We start from the raw sequence: 25,405 nt of genomic DNA on the forward strand, positions 1-25,405 counted from the left end.
AGGTAGAGATAAAGTATTACACCTATATTATTTTCATTTATTTATTATATCCCGTTTGTTTTACCATGAAAACTGCTGTCAATGATATTTCTTAGCTAAGGACAAAAGAAAAGACTGCTCTTTCTCCATCACATTTATATTAAAAAAATACTGATGAATGATGATGGGAGAATGCAGATCTCTGCACACACTTTTTCCACAAAGTACTATAATACACTGTCACACAAATGAGGTTTAGGGATAATAAAAGTATCTCTTGTACATAGTCTTCTTATAATTACAATACAAGGTTTAATTCCAGGAAAAGGAAAGGCTAATAACCAACAGGGCTTACAAATGGCCCTTATTGATTTATTACCTTCAAGGGGCTTGACAATTTGTAATTTCTCAGGCATAAAACCTCGAAGGCAACTGGCACTGCTGAGGTCTGTGATCTCTGACTGGTCGGTGCACAGAGAGGCAAGGCTCTCTGTGGGGGTGCCACAGCCACTAACCCCTTCTTTCTGGTCAGCCAGAACCTGGATCTTCCGTTCCCATTCTTCAGCAAAGAACTGCTTCTCACTTAAGTAGTTCTGTCGCCGCAGACTAAGGCGATGCAGTGCTGTAGCCAAATCACTATCTTCAGAGGGTCCTGGTTGACCCAGCTTCTGAATGTTCCTGTGGGAAAATCATTTACTGACTAGATCTGTAAGGGTAAGGTTGAGAAGCACAACTTAGACTTCTCTTTTCTACAATAGTGAATGTTTAAGAAACTGATTAAATTCAAAGCATTTTTTTCCTAGATATCAAAGTGTTTTTCTTAGGTGTCAATAATACAGAAATAATAACAATAAACCAAAATCACTAATACTACATGTCATTTTTTATGGATCATTTCAAGCAACTTCAGATAAATAAAAACATACTGGTTATTATGTGGTGTTTAGTAATTTTTCTATTTCACTTAAATTTTTTTTGGAGTACAATTAACATACAATGTTACAGTAGTTTCAGGTGTATAATATATTGATTTGAGAACTATAAACATTACTCAATGCTCACTATGATAAGTATAGTCACTTAACTTATGAAACTACGGATATGATATATAAATTGAGTTCAGGTAGCCAGAAAAATAAACATTATCCCATTGCATTGAATCTATAAAACCATTGATTGCAAGAGGTACCATTATCTTATGTACTACTAAGAAAGAAAAAATGCAACCCATTAAACTATGACATGCCATTAACTGCAAAACAAACAATTTCAAAATATAAAATGTGAAAAAATTTGCTTTAGGCCATGTAATCCTCCACGAATATTGTAGAACATTTAAAAAAACCCAAGATTTGTAAATACTATATTTTCATAGTTCTGTAAACACATTTGTTCCTTTTCCATATTTTTGAAATCGGAGGTATCTAACAATTGATATCAAAAGAAAGAGTAGCAAGCCAAACTGTAGTTGCTCCTGGTTACTCTATGTGAATTCACAGAGATCTGATTGTTGATCTCTTCCTAAGGTAACTATGATCAACGACACAGTATTGACACACAAAGCTACTATAGGTACAAACTGAAATACAATAGAAAACCCAGGATGAGAAATCTTTCTTTCTTTCTTTCTTTTGAAACACAAATATTTTTATTTTTGAACCAAAGTGTATCCATGGACCAAATCTGTAGTTTACAGAAATGTGACCCTACAACAGTGTGATGTGACCAATACCTTCATGTGGAGTGACCCTGGGCAACCTACATAGTGAGTTGAGCCTCACTTCCCTCAACTGTAAATTGAAAAGGTATAGTGCCTACACTACAGGGTTGTTGACAGTATTAAATAAGATTTAGCTCCTAGTCCACAATGAGGATTCAATAATGGTAAAAACACCACCACTACCACCACCACCACTACTACTACTGATAGCAGCTAATACTTGTTGGGTATTTGGTATGTCCTAGGATAGATTTCTGCATTAGGAAGATTTCTCTCAGGTACAAAATACCTATCTTTCGAAAGCCTTCAGGCGACTTTCCAGTAGTGCTGTTTAATTTCTAGTTATTTATAATTCAATAAGATGAATTAATGAAAGCTGGAAAAAGTCTAAGTTTAAACAAATAGGAAGTTAAGAGCAACCTACTTTTCCTCAATAGGTATTCAAGTTTATTTTTTATCCTAAAGGCACCAAAGCAGTTGAGATTATGAGCATGGGTTATGAGAAAGTGTCACTGATGCTATGCATAAACTGCCAATGACCAAACAGATTCAAAAAATCTGACTTAGAACATGAAGATTTAGATTCAAACTTTGCCACACTGAAGAAGAAAGTAGTAAAGAATTTTACGCTTCAATGCAACTTCTGTTTTGAATATACTTAATTAAATGTAGCCTTTTTACTCCAAAAACTTTTATGAAGTCAATGATCTGTCTTACAAATAATGCTATTGGGCATCATTACTGACATGCTATCTGTCTTACAAATTACTGACAAATTACATCATTACTGACATGATCTGTCTTACAAATAATGCTATTGGGCATGAAAACTGACAGTTCCAGAAATTCCTTGGAATAGCACAGAACAATGCTGGAATATAAGTATGAGCATCTGGTATGTCAATGCCATAAGAAATACACGATAACTGCCATGATCTATATCTCTTACTCTGAAACCTCTTCTGAGTTGCCCCCCTGGTTGAGGAGGGTTTTGTCCTCTGTTTGTTGCAAACCAGACTCAAAAGGTTTTGCTGTCATGATGACACTTGAACGGTTGGACCCTGGAATGGGCTGCAGAGCTGGGAATGGGATAGAGCGGCCCCGTGTGTCATTGGCAACCTTGACAGTATCAAATACCCGTTTCTGTTGGGCTCTGTCAAAAAAGAAGTAGTATTCATTATTGCCACTGTCTACCACTGGAGTGCTTTAGAAAAGAGACACGCGTGTACAATTCATTGAAAATAAAACTACCCCGACTAGCCTCTAAATTTTAAGAGAAATTATTGGAAAATAAGCTTCAGAACAAGAGAACACTCTCACAAATGTGAGCACTATTGAGCCTTGGGGCTCAATTGGTTAAATGTCTGACTCTTCATTTCAGCTCAGGTCATGATCTCATGGTTCGTGAGACTGATCCCCACATCGGACTCTGCACTGGCAGTACAGAGCCTGCTTGGGATTCTCTCCCTCTCTCTCTCTCTCTCTCTCTCTCTCTCTCTCTGCCTCTCCCCTGCTTGCCTGCTCTCTCTCTAATAAATAAACATTTAAAAAATATGTAAAAAAACCCCAAATGTCAGCACTATGAGAAAAAAACTGAATACTAAGCAGATTTACAACTGAATTCTCAAAATACCTATCACTTTGGATTGTGGCTTCTTTTTAATTCCATCCCAGTGCCTGGGTAACAATACATGTGATTGTACTTACTTTTGTTTGAAGAGAGAAGATTCCTCATCCAAACTCAACTTTTTACGCATGGTCCCCTCAATCTCAGCTGCCAGGGATTCCTAAGAAAAAGAGTGTGAGATTCCTATACTGATTACGTAAGAAGACAGTTAGGAGAAATGGGTTATCCTTACATGAATTAACAGAGTCTCCAGGGTCCAATACTTTTGGTGTTACAATAAAAGAAAACACAAGAAAATAGGCACAGGCCAAAATGCAAAGAAAAAAAAGAGGCATTTTGGAAATGTAACTTTTAAACAAGAACCAACTTCTTTTTCATGATATCTTTTTACAGGCGAGCAGTGGGAAAAACCAATATGATAAACAGAATATATTACCTACGTAGACACAAAAAACCAAAAGATCTGAACGGCTATAAACCAAGATGCCAATAATTCTCTGGAAGTCAGGATTTGACAGTATTTCACAATTTCTTTTTGCTTCTCTGTAATCTCTAACTTTTCTATAATAAACATGTATGGCTTTTATAATGTAGAAAAATCATTAAAGGAAAAATAAGCAAGTTTTCCTTTTCCCTGGTCAGAGATGAGGATTCAACTGGCATGAGTGCCATGCTCGGTGAGGCTGGGCTGACAATGGCTAGAATTGGAGATACTGGTGTGAACTCATGTTTTTAAATACATGTAGACAGATGAACATAAATATGGATTGGAACATAGATATGGATGTGTTTCAGTGGGTGTATGCATGAACATACATATATTTTCTAGCTCTATCTGCTGAGAGGGACTAGAAGTAATGATACTCTAGTGGCAATGGACACACAGGACCCAGATCTTGAATTCTAAATATCATTCCTCATTAAAACTAACCAGACCTCCTTGGAGAAATGGTTGACTCCAGGACTGGGACAGGAAAAGGGCAAGATGAACTTAAAGGAGATCATGCTGGCCATATCTGGGACAATTTAAGTATCAAAATAAAAATTAGTAATAATGGACTGTAATCCATTGACTAAAATAGGAAGAGTCCATACGGACATAACTAAATGAACAAATGAATAAATAAATGAGACAGAAAGGTTCTGACAAAAAAATGTTGATTAATAAATGTTGAAAAAATGATGGAATTAGAAAATCACCATTTGGCAATCATCTTAGTAAAAACTGAGTCAGATATGAACCATCCCTAGGTGTTAAAATTAGCAGATAAAAGTTTGCTGAGAAAAACAGGATATTTAAATAGGTCTTAAAGTATCTTCCCACAAAATAGTAACTTTGATCACTTGGCTAAGGTAGCATCTGCCAATTTTCATCATTGTAAAGTTAATTAGCAACATTAATTTAATTAGTTATCAATTAACATTAACTTTAGAATAGAAAAAGTTGGCAGATACTACCTTAACTTAGTAAAGTTAATTTAACATCATCAGTAATGGGATAAATAGACAATGTGAGCCTCCTATTACAGTGTACTGAGAAGAACATGGCATTATTTCTGCCAAAATAAATTGCCTGAATCTAATCATGAGGAAACATTAGACAAACCCAAACTGAGGACATGCTACAAAGGTAATGAAAGGCATGTAAAACAGGCCTTTTGAAACAACCAAATGCAACATATCCTTCAAAGGATATTGTTGGGACAACTGGTAAAATTTAAACTTAGGGCTCTGTGGATGAGATGATAGTATTGTATATCAATGACAGTTTTCTGACTTCGACGGCTGTAGCGTAGTTATATAGGAGTGTCCTTGTTTATGGTAGATACACACTGAAGTATTAGGAGTTAATAGGGTGTCTCTTACTGTTAAATGGTCCAGAAAAAATATAACAGAATGATACGGCAAATGTAGTAAAATGTTAAAAATTGGGGAATCTAGATGAAGGATATATGAGAGTTTTTGTACTATTTTTGTAGTATTAGTCTAAGTTTAAAATTACTTCAAAATAAAAAGTTAAAAACCAAAGTCTTGCTCCCATATTCTTCAAAAAATTACTATAATTTATAGTTTCAGTTTTTTAAAATATTTCACAGAATTGCTTATAAGTATTTACAAACTAGACTGTTAAAATAATTCTTTGAACCAATATTATAAATTCTGGCATAGACTCACAAGTTTTCATTAATCTCTTTAATTCAAATAATACTACATATTGATGAATTAAACAAACATGAATCCTGCCCTCATGGGGCTTACACTCTAACTAGCATGAAATATACCAAGAGACTTGAGATCTGTTGAAATAGGTTTTAGATGTTCAGAGTACTATTTGAATAAGTGGCATGTGGTGGGCCTAGGGTAAGGATGACCCAAGTTTAAGTAGCTCTATGGTACACAGACCTAAACCTAATTTCCTTAGGGTTCATCTCATATATTATAATAAACCCGGAAGGTCATCTATTAGAAGAAAGGCTATCATAAGTAAGAGTATTAAGGTAGATGTAAATATACAAATTAAAGCCTAAATGAATAAATGACTTCCAGAAACAAGGACAGAAACAAATGTTCTCAAGATACTTTATACCACCAGAAATCACATCACTCTCAGGACAATCTAATCTTAAAAAGTTTCCTTAAATATGTAACATATTTCCCAGAAAAACTCACCCCAGAAAAAGCTCCATATGACTGTGAAAAGTAAAGATGAGCAGCAGGGCCAGATCTACTACGAAGTTCCTTTATTTCCTCTTGGGACTCATGTAACATTCCCAGACACTCCATATTCCTGTCTTGTAACTCATGCAGCTGAAAAAAAGGATGGTAACTAGTGTACTTCATTTCATTCTCAAAATGACAACAGGAAAATAAACCCCATTGGGATAAGTATTAATTTTATCCAGAGGGCTAGATAACCTCATGAAACAATTTCAATACAAAGACTCCAAAACAAACTAAGCAAGGAGAGTGTATACATATATATTTCAAGTCACCAGAATTAGGAATGTCTTGGCCAGAATTATACATAAATATGATTCCCGAAAAATCTGAAATGTAGCTGAAGTAATCATAATTATTGTCAATTCAATATTTAATGCTTCAAACCCTTAAAAAAACTTATAGAGGAAGAATAATAGCTATGGTCAAGTTAGGTTTAGTATAATGTTAGCTATGCATATTTTTAAATGTTACTCTGAAGTCTGTAAATGACAAGATCAAGCCTACAAAGTATTGTATATGATGCCAGGGTGGTCAATTATCCTAAACAAGTAGTTTCTTCTCCCTTATTTCAGAATCTTCTTTATAGTTAGATACATAAGCATGGTAAAAGAGTACACAATTTTCAGAGTATTTCTTCAAGTGTGGTGTGTGGAGTGGATCATGTAGATTCTAGACCCTTATTCTAAACCTACTCAATTGGAAACTTTTGGGGTCTGGTGCCTGGGAGTCTCTATTTAGGACTCATTCTGCCAGGTGATTCTTAACGTATGCCAGGGAACCACCAAATTGTATCTAATACATAGAATTTTTATTTGGATTGAAAGCAAAAGATTTTTGGTATTTCTTCTGACATATTTGCAAAAACACTTATTAGAAATTATTTTAAAAACTGTTGGGTTAAGGTAAACTGGTAAAAGGGTCACATATTCCTACAGAATCTTATATCTATTAATCAAGAAAGATGTCATGTTATTAGTTTTAGGGACAGAATTTTTAAATTGCTTTACTTCTTAGATCTCATAATTTAATCTCTTGCTATTTAAAATCCAGTAATTACCTTTAATCATTCTTACTCACAAAGATGAAACAAACTCTTCATTCTTCTCCCCACCATATTACACAAGATAAAGGAAGATTTGATTACCTCCATTGTCAGTTGTCTTTGGGCATCTTTGGAAGCTTGTAGGTGAAGTCTCAGTTCCTCCTTCTCAATCACATGCTAACAACAATTTAAAAGAGACAAGTGAAGCCTTTCCATATAAAGTACAGGCTACTCTCTTTTTTTTAAAGACATCTTTTTTTTTTTTTAACATTTATTTATTATTGAGAGACAGCAAGAGACAGACCGTGAGCAGGGGAGGGGCAGAGGGAGAGGGAGACACAGAATCTGAAGTAAGCTCCACGCTCTGAGCTGTCAGCACAGAGCCCGACGTGGGGCTCGAACTCACGAACCGCGAGATCACGACCTGAGATGAAGTCGGATGCTTAACCGACTGAGCTACCCAGGCGCCCCTTTTAAAGACATCTTAAGAGTGTCTGTCAGGGGTACGGTCTAGAGACCTATAAAAAGCTAACCCTTCAAAAGCCAAATGAGAGCAATAAAATGGGCAGAATACAAAATCTATTAAGGTATTCACAGGACAATGATCATTTGTCAATAATTCACATCACAACTTTCTAAGGAAAATCTAACCCCACCTGGCCACGAGAAATAGTAAGTTGAAAGTAGTTATTCATATTTCACGACACAGAAAGACTAGAACAGTAATCAGATTAAAGCACTGTAAAGGGGTAGGGAGTGTGTTTATTTTGCTTAATGTATCTAGCACTTAGCGGAGTGCACGGTATGAGGCCAATGCTTAACAAACATCTGTTGAATGAATGAGTGAACCTACTTCTTTAACTTTATGCTGAAGATCAACAATTTGAGACAAGAGAGAGGAGATCTCTTCTTGGTACCGAATCAGTTCATCACTCTTCCCAGATAATTCTTCAGTCATTCTGGACATTTGAGCATTTGTTTCACCTGGGAAACAAAACAAAAACTTAAAAATTAATATAAATGTAGGGTAGGTGTTGTCAAACTATGGCTTGTAGGCTAAATCCTACTTTGTAACAAACACTGGACATTATGAATGGATTTTTCTTTAACATTAATTTAAAAAATAAACCCAGATAACCAAGTAGAGGAAAATAAAGGTCCTTCTGAAATAGGCTAATACTGAGAACTGAATAGGAGGCAATGAAGCTAAAAGAGGTGACTTGTAAAGGCAAGCAAGCTAAAAGTTTTGCCTCAATCTTTTTCTTTATGAGGGACAAGAAGGCTGAAAAGAGAGGTGAATTATATATGTTTGCAAGTACCAAGGCATAATCTCATTTATGTCTTTCAGAACTCTTCAGAGACATCAATAAAATCTCATAAACAAAATTAAACTTAACAAATTTAACAAAGGAACATTTCAAATGCAACAGTCACAATCTGTTAAAGCTATGGAGATGTTTCTGTACAAGAGAGACTTTCTGGGATACCTAGCAAACTGCGTAAAGCCTCTGAAAATCCTTCTAGCCTAGCATTCTGACAGGCACATGAAATAGAACCTTTAGAATTCCATGCAGGAAGGAAATTTTGCATATAAAAATTCTGACATCAAACTCAAGTGGCAAAACTATTTCTCAGTGTTATATACAACTATTTTAAAATTGACAGAAGCTCTATAACAGTTCAAAGGATACTATAAGGAGGCAGGAGATTGGGATCTAAGCTCTTGGGAAAGTCATTTCCTTTTTGTTTTTTAAAGTATAAAATGTGAATAATGGAAGTGCTGATGGAGAAGATTCAACTGAAATTCTTTGTGGTTCTCAAAAATTCTTACTCTAAGGTATTACATTCTGACACCAACAGCCCAGACGAATTGGTATCATGTATCATATCTTCTCTTTCAACATAAAATGTTATAGATTTACAGAGAAATTATGTATCTTTCTCTAGTAAAGCCTACCTTTTTCTGATTTATTTTTAAAAATTATTTTAATTAATAATACATCAAACCAAAATATGTTCCTTCATAGACACATAGTTGGCACTCAATAAATACTCATTTAAGCCCTGGCTCTCCCACTTACAAGTTTTCTAACTTTGGGAAATCATATTCTTTATAGGACTATTTCCCCATTGACAAAATAAAAGCTTTGGCTATTTTCACTTTACCATGCTATAACTGATAGAAATACAGGCCTTTCTTTAACAGTGATGGCAATGTGAAATAAAACTATTTCTTAAAAGTACATATGGTATTTTGCTTAGAGTTGTGGGCTCAACATGATATTCCAAGACTGTCAGTAATTATTTAAAATTGTTTCTTGAGATGCCTCTACTGAAATCATTGATTTAACTTCTGAGTTGGTGAAATGCCATCAAAGAATTGCCCAAAAACTATGAAAGAAAACGCATTAATACATACGAAGTTCTTTAACACAGTCATTGACAAGTTGTTGTTCCTTCTCTTCATAGGTAATAGTTTCTGTCTTTATGTGACAAGCCTTCAAGAAAGAAAAAACTCAGTGTGTGATAATATCTTCCAATACTTTACAGTATTAACTTAAAAAACCTTTAATTCTCATCTGAAGATAAAAGTTCACCAGCTGAAAAGGAAAAATAAAACCCAAAAAGCTTTATCTAAAATAAAGATATGGGGGGGCACCGGGGTGGCTCAGTCAGTTAAGTGTCAGACTCTTGATTTCAGCTCAGGTCATGATCTCACAATCGTTGAGACTGAGCCCTGTGTTGGGCTCTGCACTGAGAATGGAGCCTGCTTGAGATTCTCTCTCTCTCTCTCTCTCTCTCTCTCTCTCTCTCTTCCTGACTGTCCCTTCCCCACTCATGTGTGCTCTCTCTTCCTCTCTCTAAAATAAAAAAAATAAAAATAAAGATATGGGACAGGATATGACAAACATCTCCCCCTCATTCCTCTCAGGATCTTTGCACATGCCTACTCATTTTCTCTGATGCCTCCCCTCCACCATACTTTTCTGCCTGGCTAATCCCTAGTTTCAGCTAAAATGTCATTTAAGTAGGACTTCGATTCTCCCCCATTACACAAGTTCAGGAAACCCTGTAATCTTCCAACATAGTTCTTATCACAGTTATAATTATTTAGTTATTTGTGTAAACTACCTAACATATATATTCTGTGCTGTGGCTTTCTCTATTTCATCTATCAGTTTGCTATTATCCAGCTGTCAATGAATGGGATCTAAGTGACAATGAAAGGCAAATACACATGCCTTTGCTATCACCTCCTAATTGGAATGTCAATAGCAAATCCTTAGTTATGCCATATTTTACCTCAATACATGGACCTAAATCTTACAGCCTTTAAGGTACAGGAAAGTGGGAATTCGGTTGAATGTACCTTGGATCGAAGAACCATATTCTCCTCTTCCAGTTCCTTGAGTTTTTCTTGTAGCATGTCCAACTGCAACAAACCTTGAGATAAGCTAAAGGACTCATTGAGCCGAAGAGGTGTAGAACAGCTGGAATCAGTTTCACTCTCTTCAGAGGCAATAGAGACAATTCGAAGTAATTCATCTTTCTTGGACAGCTCATGCTGCAGTTGATTAACCTGCACATCAAAGGGCTTGATTTACAAGATGTTCTTTATTTTGCATTATTTACATGTAATATAGCTTTTAATTCATGGAGCAATTGTTTCTTACCATAAAATAAAATTATAAAATCAGCTGGTAGATTTTATTGACTAAGGTAACAAGTGCTAAAAACAGAATAACGAACCTCACATACTTCCTAAGATATAATGTTAGAGCATTAACTCCACAAAGACAGCTTTTTCTGTACTAGGTGAAAAGCCAATTTTTATATTCTATATATATAGGAATGTAGGAGGAAATTTTCACATAAGATAATGATATATTCACAGTTAAAAACAAAACTGAAGAAGCTTTCAAGTGTCAGAATAGACCCCCTCCTTCAAATTCTCATCCTAAAGACTTACACTTTAAAGCTTTTAAGTATAAATCTGTGTGACTTCTAGAAATAGTTTTAGAAACTATTTTTAACACAAAGGCTCAAATGTTATTAAACATAATGGCATTTATAAAATATTAATGAAACCAAATAGTAACAAATTAAAGGAAATTTGAAAAGTAACCATTCAAGTTAATAATAAATTGGTTCTCACTAAAAAATATTTACTGCATGAAATAAATATATTTTCAAAATTTCCTTTTCTTCTTGTTTGGGTTTCTGAAAAAAGATGCTTCACTTGGGTATCTATTATTTTTTTTTTTTTTAATTTTTTTTTTCAACGTTTATTTATTTTTGGGACAGAGAGAGACAGAGCATGAACAGGGGAGGGGAGAGAGAGAGGGAGACACAGAATCGGAAGCAGGCTCCAGGCTCTGAGCCATCAGCCCAGAGCCTGATGCGGGGCTCGAACTCACGGACCGCAAGATCGTGACCTGGCTGAAGTCGGACGCTTAACCGACTGCGCCACCCAGGCACCCCTTGGGTATCTATTATTTAGGGTTATTTTTTCAAAATAAATTTAAGATAAGATCACACAGAAAGTCTACACAAAGGGATGAGGAAAAAGTGTTAGAATCTTAGCAGGGTGACACATGTATGATAGGTACTGAGCACAGTACCTATCATATTTTTTTTATACTGACTAAGGTAGAGTCACTTGAGTACTTCTCTGTACAGTAACATTTAATTTCTCTATTGGTTAGTTCAATGGCTGACAACAAAGTTAACATGTACTGGTGTTATTTATCTACCTATTGTTATCACTTCAGGGGCACCCAGAAAAATAAACTTTTCTATTGTCCAGTAACTAATTATTTCATGCTATAAATACTTGATCAAAGACTTACTTGATCAAAGGCTTGTCCCAGTTGCTCCTCCAGAGCTTCATTCTGCTCAGACAAGACATGGTTCCGTTTTAAGAGAGCTTGTCCAATTCGAGCAGCTAGTTCCAGATCACGATCCCTCTGTTAAAATACCAAATACATCTTTTGAGTACAAAAAAAATTTAAATGGCAGCTTAGAAATTCTGCAATTTTGTTCACTCACAAGGAATGTCCCAGAAAGCATCAAGATTCATTTTAATGTCCAGATACCACAAATAAACACAGGGCTTGACACACATATAGTGTTTAATACACACTGGTCAAATGGATGACGGCCATAGGAATAAATGCAAGAGGGCATTTTTCTTCTTGATATCAAGTGAGATTTATTTTATTTTTTAGAGAGAGCAAGCAGGAGAGAGGGGAAGAGGGAGAGAGAGAATCCCAAGCAGATTCCACACCCAGTAGGGAGCCCGATGTGGGGTTTGATCCCACGACCCTGGGATCATGACCTGAACTGAAATCAAGAGTCAGATGCTCAACTGACTGAACCCCCCAGGCACCCCTAAATCAAGTGAGCTTTACTGATCACCCTATTAATTACTCAAGAAACCCAACCTTTAAATTTATGATTTTGGGGAATTAAAAAATCAATACAGTATTTAGAAAATGAGGATAGGGCCTGGCACACAGTGAAAGCCCAACAAATATTTGTTGAGCATTTGTCTATTAAACATGGTAATGACACAGTACATATGTTGAAAAAAGTTCCAATTATGGGAAAGCTTCTATGCATTCAGAGCCAGAGGCTTAGAGGAAAGCATAATCAAGAGCCCTACTGTCAACTGTTGCAAGAATGATAATGTGAGATAAAAGAGGGGATAGCAGACTTGAAATTTTGAGGTTACAGGTTCTGCTAAAACATAAAGAAGGGAGTCTAAAGAACTTGGTGGTAATGATGCAGGGAGGCCTATAGAATAGCCAAGCAAACCAAGAGTTACTTGTCCTAAGCAGATGGTGATACTTAGCAAGGGTGTAGAATCCCATCTATGCGTTGGTGGTGAGACTGTATCCTGTAGGATGAAAACTGTCAATATACATCTAGCTACCTTATATATGAGCATGGGTTCCACTTACATTAATCACTGTATACAGATAGAATTAAGCCTCTATCCTTTTGCTCTATAATACATGAAAAGAGGCAGATGAATTATCTCCAAATTTTCAAGGCCCAATGTATCTCATTTTCAATATAGGCTAAATGGCATACACAAAATCATTCTAGGGAGCTGGGGGGGAGAGGGGAAAAGGGTACTTTAAAGAGAAAGACAGTTTCAAGACCAACTGAAGTTGCAGTATAAGGAGATACCTCTAAGAACGCCATTTGGAAGAGATACACTATATATTAAAAATGTCATGGACAAAGTGAGCTCAAATAATAGTCCAAACTGAAAGTAAAAAAGGGAAGATGATGCAAACTGCTGGTATTGATTTGCAATGGAGCTGCTTCTTGAATGGGCTGCTCTGCTCCAGGGTAACAGAAGGAATTTATTAAAATAACAACAAACAAACAAAAAAACCCAAACACCATCAACTTTTTTTTTTTGATAGCTTTTCTAGAATTAGAAAGTCAGCATCATTATAATAGCAACAACAAAAATTAAACCCTCTGCCATGTCATAACAATAAACTTTAGGAACCATTCTACTTTGGAATGCCAGCTGTTCCATCTGTAACAACCTTATACAAAACAACCCAGAACAAAGACATCCTCCTTTTTCATTTGATGTGCAAACTTGATAGATGTTAAATGATCTTCAAGTTTTAGCTTTTTGTACTGGAGAAAGAAAAGTTATATTCTTACCTCTGCCAGGAGGTGTGTAACCATGTCGATGTCATTGTAAGTTTTGGTCATCTGCTCCACCCTGTCTGTGCCTAGAACTGAGACAGTTTAAAACAACTGTTTATAGGACTTAGAAACAACAGAGAATTTTAAATATTCATAATAGTTGAAAGATCACAACAACCACCACCACCACACCAGGCTTTTACAAAAGTGCCTTTCAGGAGATTAAAAATATGTGTGAAAATAGAAAATAGACACTCAGAAAACAGACCAATTATTACAAACAAAATATATATCATACAATGAATTAAAAAAGTATCAAATGATCATCAGGCAACCATTTCCTATCTCTTCCTCCCTCAGTAAGATTAGAACTTTGGTCCACTCACATTAGGGACTGTGGCCCTGAAGAATGGATTAAATCACCAATTATTTTATACCCTAATCTAAATTAAAGTTCCTGAGGGGTGACTTAGTGAGGGGTTATGCTATTACAAATGAATTTAATTAGAATTCTGATGTGATTATCTTCAATATCTATGATCATCTATCATGTGAGCTAAAATCAATAAACAAGGAATAGGACTTGTAGGACTTTTTATAGTTCTGTTATGAGGCATAATCGTTTTTAGTTTAATTAATGATAATCTCTATCATATCTAGGTCTTTGCTATAAGATAAACTGTATAATACACTATTACTTGTATAATTTAAGTCCAGTAATTCTGCATTAAATTCAGGAACTGTCGATACATTGCATATTATAGCTCCAAAGAGAATGACAAATATGACCCCAATGATTCCACAGTCACAATAAGCAATACCTTTAAAAAACCCATTTTTTTAAATGTATATTTTATTCTTGAGAGAGACAGAGCACAAGCAGGAGAGGGGCAAAGAGAAAGGGAGACACAGAATCTGGAACAGGCTTCAGGCTCTGAGCTGTCAGCACAGAGCCCAATGCGAGGCTTGAACCCACAAACTGTGAGATCGTGACCTGAGCCGAAGTCGGATGGTTAACTGAGCCACCCAGGCACCCCAATAAGTGATACTTTTTTAAGCTAATGATGCTTAATAATAATAAAAAGAGATCTTATAATAAAAGAGAGATCTTTTCATTCTGGAGTGCATTACATGAAACAGATCTGTGTTTGATTTAGACTGATTTTACAATTAGTTTGCCTTGAAGTGTGAAAAAATAAGAGGCTTTAAAGAAGTGCTGAATTTATGGATTTGAGTGAACTTGAATAAGTCACTTAACCCTTCCAAAATTCATATTCTGTATTTATAATATAGAGGTAATAACACTCATCTCACAAGGTCACTAGGAGAATGAAATACGATAATGTAATGAGCAGTATTAAAATACTATTAAGTGTTATACTACTGTTTACAGTTACTACTCTTAAACACATCTGGTATGTGTGAAATAGCTTTGATTTAAAATTTTCTGTAAATAATGCACTGTATTGGCAGCAGATACTATGATTTAAGTCACTTGTAGTTCCTTAGTCCCATCTTAACCTTGAGGTTGCCCAAAAGACACCATTAGACATGTTTTACTTTTATTTTAGCTTTTTATTTTTCTTCCTGGCAAAACTGCTTAAAATGAATCTGAGAACTACCTAGAGCTTAATTATTAATGACAGTTTTATTCTTAGGTAAAAGTAAAACAAAGTGCTAGATTGATAGTGATATGACATAGAAAACTAAAAAGATCTGGATAGAAACATTTTCACCCCACAAGGATTTATATTTACAAGTAGAAAAACTGGCTCTGTAATTTAACCACTGGGATATGGGAACAGGCCCACAGAATCTTCATAATTTACTTACAGTGTGAGGTCTCCTCTACTTCTGGCCTCAATAATAAGCTAAGGGAAAAAAAATCAAACCGTATCTATGCTCTAAATTATTAACAGAAAACTAGCCAATGATTGCAAACCCAAATGTAATCCAGGGTGATAGGTCTATCTCTAGACTCTAATTTAATTGATTTAGAGGAGCCCCACAGCACACACAGTAAGTAAAAGATGCCCAGGTGTTCTGATGTGGAGTTAGCAATAAAAACTACCAATTCAGGAGTAACACTCCAAGCAAGAACTAGGAATCCTAGAGACTCAGTTAAAAAAGTTTTTATAAAACTAATTTAAACAATATATGACATAGTTTATGTTATATGATTGACCAGAGTTGAAGATAAAGTGGTAATTTTATTCTGAAGTAAAACCAGTAAGTTAAGGATGTAATAAAGAGCTATGAGCTACAAGTCACACATGAAGAAACAGGAAGAGAAAATGAAGGACACAGTAATACAGAAAAGAAATGTATAGAATAAAACATATTTTACTGAGGAGAAACTAATAATAGTGAGGATAATAATGGGGTGATAACAACTCCCATCTCACAAGGTCATAAGAAAAAAATTGGGTCTGCTCATTCTCAGTAATGGGCTCTGCACCATGCTGCTGTTTCTACCACAGTCCTACCAAGATCAGAAGGCCTTTATCTGATGAAATACTGAGTATCCATCTGTGAATGCAAGTTACAAAACAACACAGATACCAATTTTGTTTTTAAATCATGAGCATATCTTATACACATTGATATAGAAGACAGGCTGGAAGGATACACATTAGTGGTTATCTCTGGGTAGGGATTATGGTTGATCTCTTGTTTTCTTTCTTTTGCTAATTTTCCAAGAAGATAAATGTTATCTTTGCAATAAAAAAATAGCAGCTCTTATTCAGAGGTTTCAAAAAGCAAAAATGAATTTTCAAATGCCTAAATATTTATTATGGCGATGAAGTTAGATCATGCAACCAGGATTCTACAATTTTTGTTTTATTTTTATTTTTTTGGATTTTTAAAAAGTTTTTATTTATTCATTTTTGAGAGAGAGAGAGAGTGAGTGCGCAAGCAGGGGAGGGGCAGAGACAGAGGGAGACAGAGGATCCGAAGTGGGCTCTGCACCGCTGCACAGACAGCAGAGAGCCAGATGCGGGGCTCAAACTCACGAACCATGAGATCAGGACGTGAACCAAAGGCAGACGCTTAGCTGACTGAGCCACCCAGGCGCCCCGCCAATTTTTGTCTTATGTGAAACAGTCTATATACACTACCGAGCCCCAAAGGCTGGGGGCCATCTCAATTACACAGAGCAGCTCAACTGATGTCAGTCACAAAGCATACAGAAACACAATGAATTCCTCTCTGCGGCCTTATCAGTTTTGTCTTGTCTTCTTTAACACAGTACTCCTGGTAGCTATGCCACTTGGGAAGATTCCAAAAGTAGGGCAAAGCTCTTAAGTTTACTCTTGGCATTTAGGCAACGCAACTAAATGTTTCCAAAGTGATAGACTAAATCTTCACTGCAATTCTTCGACTGAAAATGCAGAGCCAAGATGACTGATTTTATTATAATCAATCCTATTAAATCTTATTTTCCCTTTAGTTCTCAGCTGTTAAAATAAAAATGTTATGTGGTACAAAAATTAGCAATGTTCCTTTTTTCCAGACATGAAATTCCTAACTCTCTAAAAAAAAATTATACATTAGTGGGGATGATAAACATTTCTACTGAACAGTCTTGCAACTTGGTTTTATAAAAGTTAATTGACATTCAACATTTTTGGTATAATATTTGGAGAATTTAACATTCCTGAAAAAAATATTGGAGGGGGAATATACATAAGTCCTTTACCAATCCTTACTTTAAGTTCTAATTCTGCATAATTTCACATCAACCACCCAATCTCACATTTTTCAGGATGAGAAGGGCCAATGTTAATCTATTTCGGTATCTCTGTAATTCATATGAGATGGTGCTTGATATTTCTGTCAATGTTCCTTTTCAAGGTCTAAAGTTTTTACCACAATTACTGAAATTCAAAAAGACTCCAAGGGGTCCCTTGGTGGCTCAGTCAGTTGAGCATCCGACTCTTGATTTCGGCTCAGGTCATGATCCAAGTGTTGTGGGACTGAGCCCTGCATTAGGCTTCGTGCTGAACGCAGAGCCTGCTTGGGATTCTCTCTCTCTGTCCCTCTGCCCCTTTCCTCTGTTCATGTTCTCTCTCTCCCATAACTAACTAACTAACTAACTAACTAACTAGACTTCTAATCTCTCCAACCCTCTCACAGCAAAAACTCTAAAACAAAACAACAAAAAGCAAAAATGAAATACACACCTCCCACATGGCGTAGTAAAAGCTACAGAGCTCCCGATAAGTACAGACAGATCTTACAGTTTTAACCCCAAATAAACAACTGCTGCTCTTGGTGTATACTACAGATAATATTTCTGCAATACAAAAAACTGCCTTTAAAAGAACTGAGAACAAAGAGAAGGTATCTGATGATATGTACCACCTACGACAGCCTTTCTCAACAGGGTTCCAGGTGAGAATTAAGCCCTACTGATAATGATTTGAGTGAGACAATTTTCTCAATTCTTCCATGGATAATACTCAATAGATGTCTTGAGGCATATGAGTTAATCATTTTGTGGAAGTGGTTGAGAGTAAATGTAAATCTGCTAACTTCCATTATCTGACTTATGGTTAATGCTTCCCGAACATTATCAGTTATATTTCATTTCCTGACAGTATAGTCATTTTTTTTTTAAGTTCTGTGCTTTATTTTTTTTTAAGTTTTATTTATTTAAGTAATCTCTACAGCCCAAATGGGGCTCGAACTCATGACCCTGAGATCAAGAGTCTCATGCTCCTCCAACTGAGCTAGCTAGGCGCCCCAGATTAATAATTTTTGAGGGCAGACCTTGAGGAAAAGTATAACTTGCCAGCCAGAAGTAATTATTTCTACAACCTTCTTTCTCTTCAAAATTGTACAACCTCCCTAATTCCTTAAATCCTCCAATTAACATCACTGTGAAATGGCCACATAGCTTTGGCTGACAATGCTTTATACTGGTGGTTCTCAAATCTGCGGGTGCATCAGCACTACCAGGACTTTTAAAACACAGACTGCCGTGCCCAGTCCTAGAATTTCTGGTTCTGTAGATATGGGGTAGGAGCCCAAGAATTTGCATTTCTAACAAGTTCCCAAGTGATGTTGATCTCTTAAATAAAACTTATAAAGCTAATCATTTCTCCCAACCCTTTTTCTTACACATTAGAAAGTGGTACAGGTGATCCCTTATTCCCAAATAAAAAATACTCTGAAAGGCAGATCAGGTTTCTATTTTTAGCCTTAACATGAACAAATGGTACTTTCTGTTATGATGTGCTCTGACTTTACTGCTTGCTCCACAGCTCACTCTGGGTCTCTCTCAATAAAGTTAAGAAAATCCTGAAATGACCTGTTCTGCATGCAAAATATTCTGTATCTTAAACTTTATATATGGCAGGGAGTAGGATGGAATCATTTTTTGGACCCACCCATTGCTCCCAAGTGTTCTATTTTAAAAGTAAACAATCTCTTCCTGGTTTGGTGGGGGCTTCAGAGAACAACCAGTATCCTTTCATCCATGTGAGGTAGGCTCACAACCCCAAATCCTGCCCATGTTTCCCTCTGAATTTATTTTTCTTCTCACAGCTCTTTCAATGTCTTTGTGTTACAGAAGTTTCATTGCCTGGGCCACCTCTTTTTTATTAGTTGTTAAAATTCATTTTAATGAGTACAAGTGTCTACTGGCATGTGAGGGAAGTATGGATTAGAAGGGGCTGGAGTAGCACCAAGGAGCTAAACCCTAGGATGGCCTGTCAGGGTACATAATAATTATTCAGAGCCATGGATCTTGATATCTTAAAGGGACAGAAAACTGCTAGAAAGGGTCAGAGAATGTTTTATATCTTGCTTTTTAAAACATTGGTCAATTTGCTAAATGAAGTAAATCACTTATCTTTTATATTCATAACATACAAATTCGTAATGAAGTTTATTTATATTTGAATGAACTATTAACCCAAAGAATTGATACTTTTAAAATAACAGTGAAATTACAGTACAGAGATAAAGTATTAGTGGACCAATTATAATCATAGCTTATTTGCTTCATGACCTTAAGTATATCATATATAGTCCAATTTTCAAATTGCTGAAGTGAAAATAGTACATTTAGAATAAGGGAATCTGTATCATCCTATTAATCTCGAGTTTTAAACTGCTCCCTTGAATACTATGGTTTGTTTTGTATAAAGTCCTGAAAACCCAAGTATTTTAGAATTTGATTATCATTTATTTTCCAAAATTTATTTTTATTTAACATTCTCTCTAAAAGTAACTCCGTTAAATCGTGATTTAAGACAGCTTTCTAGCTACAGTTCCATCCTCTTGTGGCATATACGACAAAGAAAAAGTAAACAAAGGGGCACTTTCTGTGCCACTTTATCAAAATAGTGACAAAAACTAAATTTATCCTGATGAAATTCCAGTTTGAAATTTTCTCACAAATCTAAAAATGTATGGAACAAAGAGAAATGGAAATAAAAAATAAGTACTTTTCAGAAATTCGCAAACAACTTCTCAAACTTGAAAGTTAAGAAAACCTTAAGAACTTTAATAGTCAGCTACTTATAAGAATTGTTGAGGAAGAAATAGTTTTGAGTTTCTTGATATTCCATTTCAAGTTTAAACAATGTTTATAATTTTTTTCCTGAGTAGTACGTAACCTGGTTCTAGGAAAACTACCAAAAGCAAGTTAATGATTACTATAAAAATGATTACTAAAAAAATTATTATGAAAAATGAGCATTTCACAACAATCATTAAAAACACTGAAGCACTCACTGGGAAAATATGTAGGAACTGATGCAATGTCATATGTAACTCAAATGAAAACAATTTTATCAATTTATCAATTTATTTCAATATAATTTATCAATTATATCAATGTTGAACTTATAGACTTTTCTTATATATCCTAACAGCTACTATGCACATATTTTTATAGTGAATGAATAAAAAAAAGTCAGCTCAACCTGAAAGCAGATGTTTGGAATGAAGTCAAAAGCAAAAAGGTCTCCATACTTTAATTATTAAAACTACTTATGTATCCAAAAACTATGCTTCTTAATGACTGACACAGTTTCTACGACTGTGTTTAACAGGAAATATAAAGTCAAAAAGCTGATGGCTCAGTATATCAAACTACTGATATAATAAATGCTTTGAGATATAAAGGAATTTTAAAATTTTAAATTAAAATTTCAACTACTTTTTTTTTTTTTTTTTTTTTTTTTTTTTTAAATTTTTTTTTTTCAACGTTTTTATTTATTTTGGGGACAGAGAGAGACAGAGCATGAACGGGGGAGGGGCAGAGAGAGAGGGAGACACAGAATCGGAAACAGGCTCCAGGCTCTGAGCCATCAGCCCAGAGCCCGACGCGGGGCTCGAACTCACGGACCGCGAGATCGTGACCTGGCTGAAGTCGGACGCTCAACCGACTGCGCCACCCAGGCGCCCCTCAACTACTTTTTTTTAAGTTCCTTTTTCTACTCAGTCTGAGAACAGTATCAAATAAAAGAAAGAAGAAATGGAAATAACTGAGTATGCTTGCAACCACAGACACTCAGAGTTGTAAAGAATGACAAACCTTCTACATTCAGACATAACACAGAATCATCTCTTTGTGTTGTTAAATCAGTTTGAGTTCAAGTAGGTACACAATGAACAATGGCTAGGAATGCTTTTAAATGCTTTTTAAATGCTTTTAAATGGCTTTTTAAATGCTTTTAAATGACTTTTAAAACTTCTTAAAAGTCAACACCAAGATACTTATCATCTTTATTTCAATGGACAAAGTCTAAAAGGCTAAAAAATACTCACTCATATAATGGAAAGTCTCTTCAGCAAGGACTGGAGAGAGGGCATCAGATGCATGCTGCTGCTGGTGTGGGGACCGAGTCCAGTCTTCATTTTCATATAGAAATAGAGAGTCCACTCTTAGCTTATACTGGGGTAGCTGTTCTTCTAGCAGACTTACCAGCTCAACTTCAGGGAGATCCTCATTGGAGCAGACATCTAAAGAGGAGATTCCATGTAAATGAATCCAAAATATTCCAATTTACTAGTTACAGAGAAAATATCAGTGAAATTAGTTTCTAAAAGTAGGATAACCACAGAAACACTAGTTGGGATAATTTCTCCAACGATTTTTACTAATATATGCTGGTACTATATAGTTGGTCATTCTCCAGCTTTTTTTAATATGAAAACTTCTATAGCAAAAATAATACCATGAATTTTAATTATAGTCTATTTAAAAATATACTGCCTGGGTTGCTGGAGGGGAGCTGTGTAGGGGGATGGGCATTAGTGAGGGTACTTGTAATGAGCACTGAGTGTTACATGTAAGTGATGAATCACTGGGTTCTACTCCTGAAACCTCTACTACATTGTATGTTAACTAACTTAAATTTAAATAGATCAATTAAAAAAAAAACAGTTCAAGAAAGATACATATATATATTGCTTGGTGAATATAACTATGTTTTTAAAATTTTAAATGAGTTTGGACACATTTCATATTTCCTCCTTATCAGTCTATTTAGTGTTGCTTAAAAGAGATCTGACCTCAAATAAATTATATACTTGGGAGAAAAAGGCAACACAAAACAACCACCAGAAAATAGCTAGTTCAAAAGGAATAAAATGACATGTTCTTTAATAAGAGAATTTAAACTCTGTGGGAGTATTCTTTAAACTTTAGAAAAATTATATTTCAGTATATTCTCACAGCAGTTAGACATAAAAAATAAACATTTATTGGCTAAATGTTAACCAGTAATATTAACATTTCAGCAGTGTTCTAGCACTAGTACTGGAATAAGTACTTTATCATTTTTATTTTAAAGATGTACTACATTTGAAGTCCTAAATACCTTTCACATCACTACTCTCTCACCCACACACCTCTAGCTACTTCCTGCACATACATCTCTGAACACACTTGGCTTCTCTGCCTTTATTCTGTGTTTGCTCCTGGCTTCCTGTTCCAAATACGGCCCATCATTTAACACTTGCCAAATTTAGCAGTTTACCAAAAAAGTAAACTTATCCCTTTTAACATGCTTAAAATAGAGAAAACACAGGATGTCATATCAACCCTCACACTTTATAAAGTGATCTGATATTTCCTTTGTGGGTAGTATAAAGAAACATATTCTAACTCTGGCAAAAAACAACAAAGTTCATTTTAAGAAAACATCTTAAAAGAGTAAATTTCTACAACTTGACCTTAACAATAACAGTTTAATAAATCAAATATGAGGAAGTTAACAATACCACATACCCCATCACATACCCCTCTTTACCCAGGACAAGCAGTGACTTCATAATCACAAAGATGAGATATATAATCACAGAGATGAGGTACATTTAACTTTAAATATGGTTCTAAAGAAGCTCTCAACCCTTAGCAGATCTCTTTAAAAGCCCTAAAAATACAACCAAATTTTATTACTACAAATTCCATGCGATTATCCAATTTTTTCCTGCCATAAATATATCACATACAGATAGGGTAATACTCACAGGAAGAGAGGTTGACTATAAATACATGCAGACCTAAAAACAGGCTTGTAGGCAATTCAGGGGTATAATGGAAATGAAGAACAAAATTTAGCATTCATTAATAGAGCCATTATTTCCTAGAAATTGTCTTTTAATATGTACTAATGAAATTCTAATGAATTATTTATGAATTCTAATTATTATTGAATTCTAATGAAAATTTAAGGTTACCAATTCCCTACTTGCAAGAGGTAATTTTAAAAATGAGTACACATGGGTCACCTGGGTGGCTCAGTCAGTTAAGCATCTGACTCAATTTCAGCTCAGGTCAAGATCCCACGGTCATGTGACTGAACCCCACATGGGGCTCCATGCTGAGCATGGAGCTTAAGATTCTCTTTCTCTCTCTGTCCCTCTCCCCTCCCCTCTAAAATAAAATGAGTATACAATCAAGGTTTAGTAGGCTAAATATCCTTGACTAGCTCCCCCTATTTGCTTCTGTGTTTCTAATAATGTGCTATTTACTACTCTCCGGCTTATCCTCTTTTCTTTTTCTGATTATCCAGTCTTTTTTTTTTTTCCTTAATTCTCAAGTTATTTAACATACAATGTTAGTCTTGGCTTCAGGAGTAGATTCCAGTGATTCATCACATATAACACCCGAGCTCATCCCAATAAGTGCCCTCCTTAATGCCCATCATCCATTTTCCCTACCCCCATAAACCCTCAGTTTGTTTGCTGTATTTAAGAGTCTCTTAAGGTTTGCCTCCCTCTCAGTTTTCATTTTCTTTCTCCTACCCTTCCCCTATGATCATCTGTTAAGTTTCTCAAATTCCACATATGAGTGAAATCATGTGATATCTTTCTCTGATTATCCAGTCTTAACAATTCCCTTGCTAACATTTATCTTTCAAATGTCCCTTCCATATGCCCAATTCTTTGTAGCCACATTGTGTCCATTTAATATCAAGGACTCCTCTTGTTCCTCTTGAAGAGCCTCAAAACTGGTTTGCTCGCATACACTCAAATTTTCATCTACATCTTCATATCTACACTATGTCACTCTCCTACACAAGGCGAAAAGAGGTCAGAATTTCATCTAGCCATTGTAGAAAACCCTTATGAACAGGTGGGATAATCAGTAAAGATCTTAGGCCATACCTACTGGTAGTAGGATTAAATTAATGCTAGAACAAAGCATATTACAGTATGATCTAAAGTGTGATCTAGAGACCCACATAACAAAGATTAAAAACAAGCCTCAACAAACCACAAGAGACTCTTAAATACAGAGAACAAATTAAGGGTGGATGGGGGGGTGGGGGAGAGGGAAAATGGGTGATGGGCATGGTGGAGGGCACTTGTTGGGATGAGCACTGGGTGTTGTATGTGATTTGACAATAAATTATATTCATAAAAAAAAAAAAAAAAAGGCCAGGTCTCAAAAGGATCAACTTTATCAGCATGTAACTTTAAGGACACGCCAGAACAAATTTTAACACTCTTCCAAGGAAGACGACAAAATCTAAACATCTAACAATGTAACATTCAAAATATTCAGTATTTGGTCAAAAATTACTAGATATGCAAAGAATAAGCAAACTGTAATCCATTACCAGTTGGAAAATGAATCAATAGAAATAGGCTCAGTAATGACAAAGATGATAAAAATAGTAAACAACAATTTAAAAACAGCAATTATTAATATGCTCAAAGATTTAAATTTTTTTTTAAGGTTTATTCATTTTTCAGAGACAGACAGAGCATGAGCTGGGGAGGGGCAGAGAGAGAGGGAGACACAGAATCCGAAACAGTCTCCAGGCTCTGGCTGTCAGCACAGAGTCTGACGCGGGGCCTGAACTCACGGACGGAGAGATCATGAGCTGAGCTGAAGTCAGACACTCAACCAACTGAGCCACCCAGGCGCCCCTAATATGCTCAAAGATTTAAAAGGAAAACGTAAACCTGATGAAAAGAAACAGAAGTTATATCGATCTTTATAAAACCCGAGTAGAACTAGAGTACAATGTCTAAATTGAAAAACTCACTGGGTAACATTAACAGATTAGACATTCCCCAAATGAAAAGAACTGAGGTAGACTTGAAGGCATAGTAATGGAAACAATCGAAAATGAAGCATTAAGAAAAAAAAAAAACTGGGGGGAAAATGAAC

The 25,405-nt window shown here is 35.4% G+C and overlaps 1 protein-coding gene across 2 annotated transcripts in view; it reads right to left on the reverse strand.

Moving 5' to 3' along the window:
- The window catches only part of TRAK2 (trafficking kinesin protein 2), a 65,894-nt gene that overhangs the window by 10,825 nt on the left and 29,664 nt on the right, over nt 1-25,405 (reverse strand). For both annotated transcript variants that reach the window (XM_043577473.1, XM_043577474.1), the window contains 11 exons: nt 21,547-21,741; nt 13,780-13,856; nt 11,940-12,056; nt 10,460-10,669; nt 9,509-9,587; nt 7,943-8,073; nt 7,192-7,266; nt 5,997-6,134; nt 3,407-3,486; nt 2,649-2,852; nt 359-657 (listed from right to left, as the gene is read on the reverse strand). In XM_043577473.1, the coding sequence (XP_043433408.1) occupies nt 359-657; nt 2,649-2,852; nt 3,407-3,486; nt 5,997-6,134; nt 7,192-7,266; nt 7,943-8,073; nt 9,509-9,587; nt 10,460-10,669; nt 11,940-12,056; nt 13,780-13,856; nt 21,547-21,741 (1,605 nt within the window). The remainder of the gene's footprint in view (nt 1-358; nt 658-2,648; nt 2,853-3,406; nt 3,487-5,996; nt 6,135-7,191; nt 7,267-7,942; nt 8,074-9,508; nt 9,588-10,459; nt 10,670-11,939; nt 12,057-13,779; nt 13,857-21,546; nt 21,742-25,405) is intronic.

The sequence above is a fragment of the Prionailurus bengalensis genome, chromosome C1 (assembly GCF_016509475.1).
Source record: "Prionailurus bengalensis isolate Pbe53 chromosome C1, Fcat_Pben_1.1_paternal_pri, whole genome shotgun sequence".
Classification (NCBI taxonomy): Eukaryota; Metazoa; Chordata; class Mammalia; order Carnivora; family Felidae; genus Prionailurus; species Prionailurus bengalensis.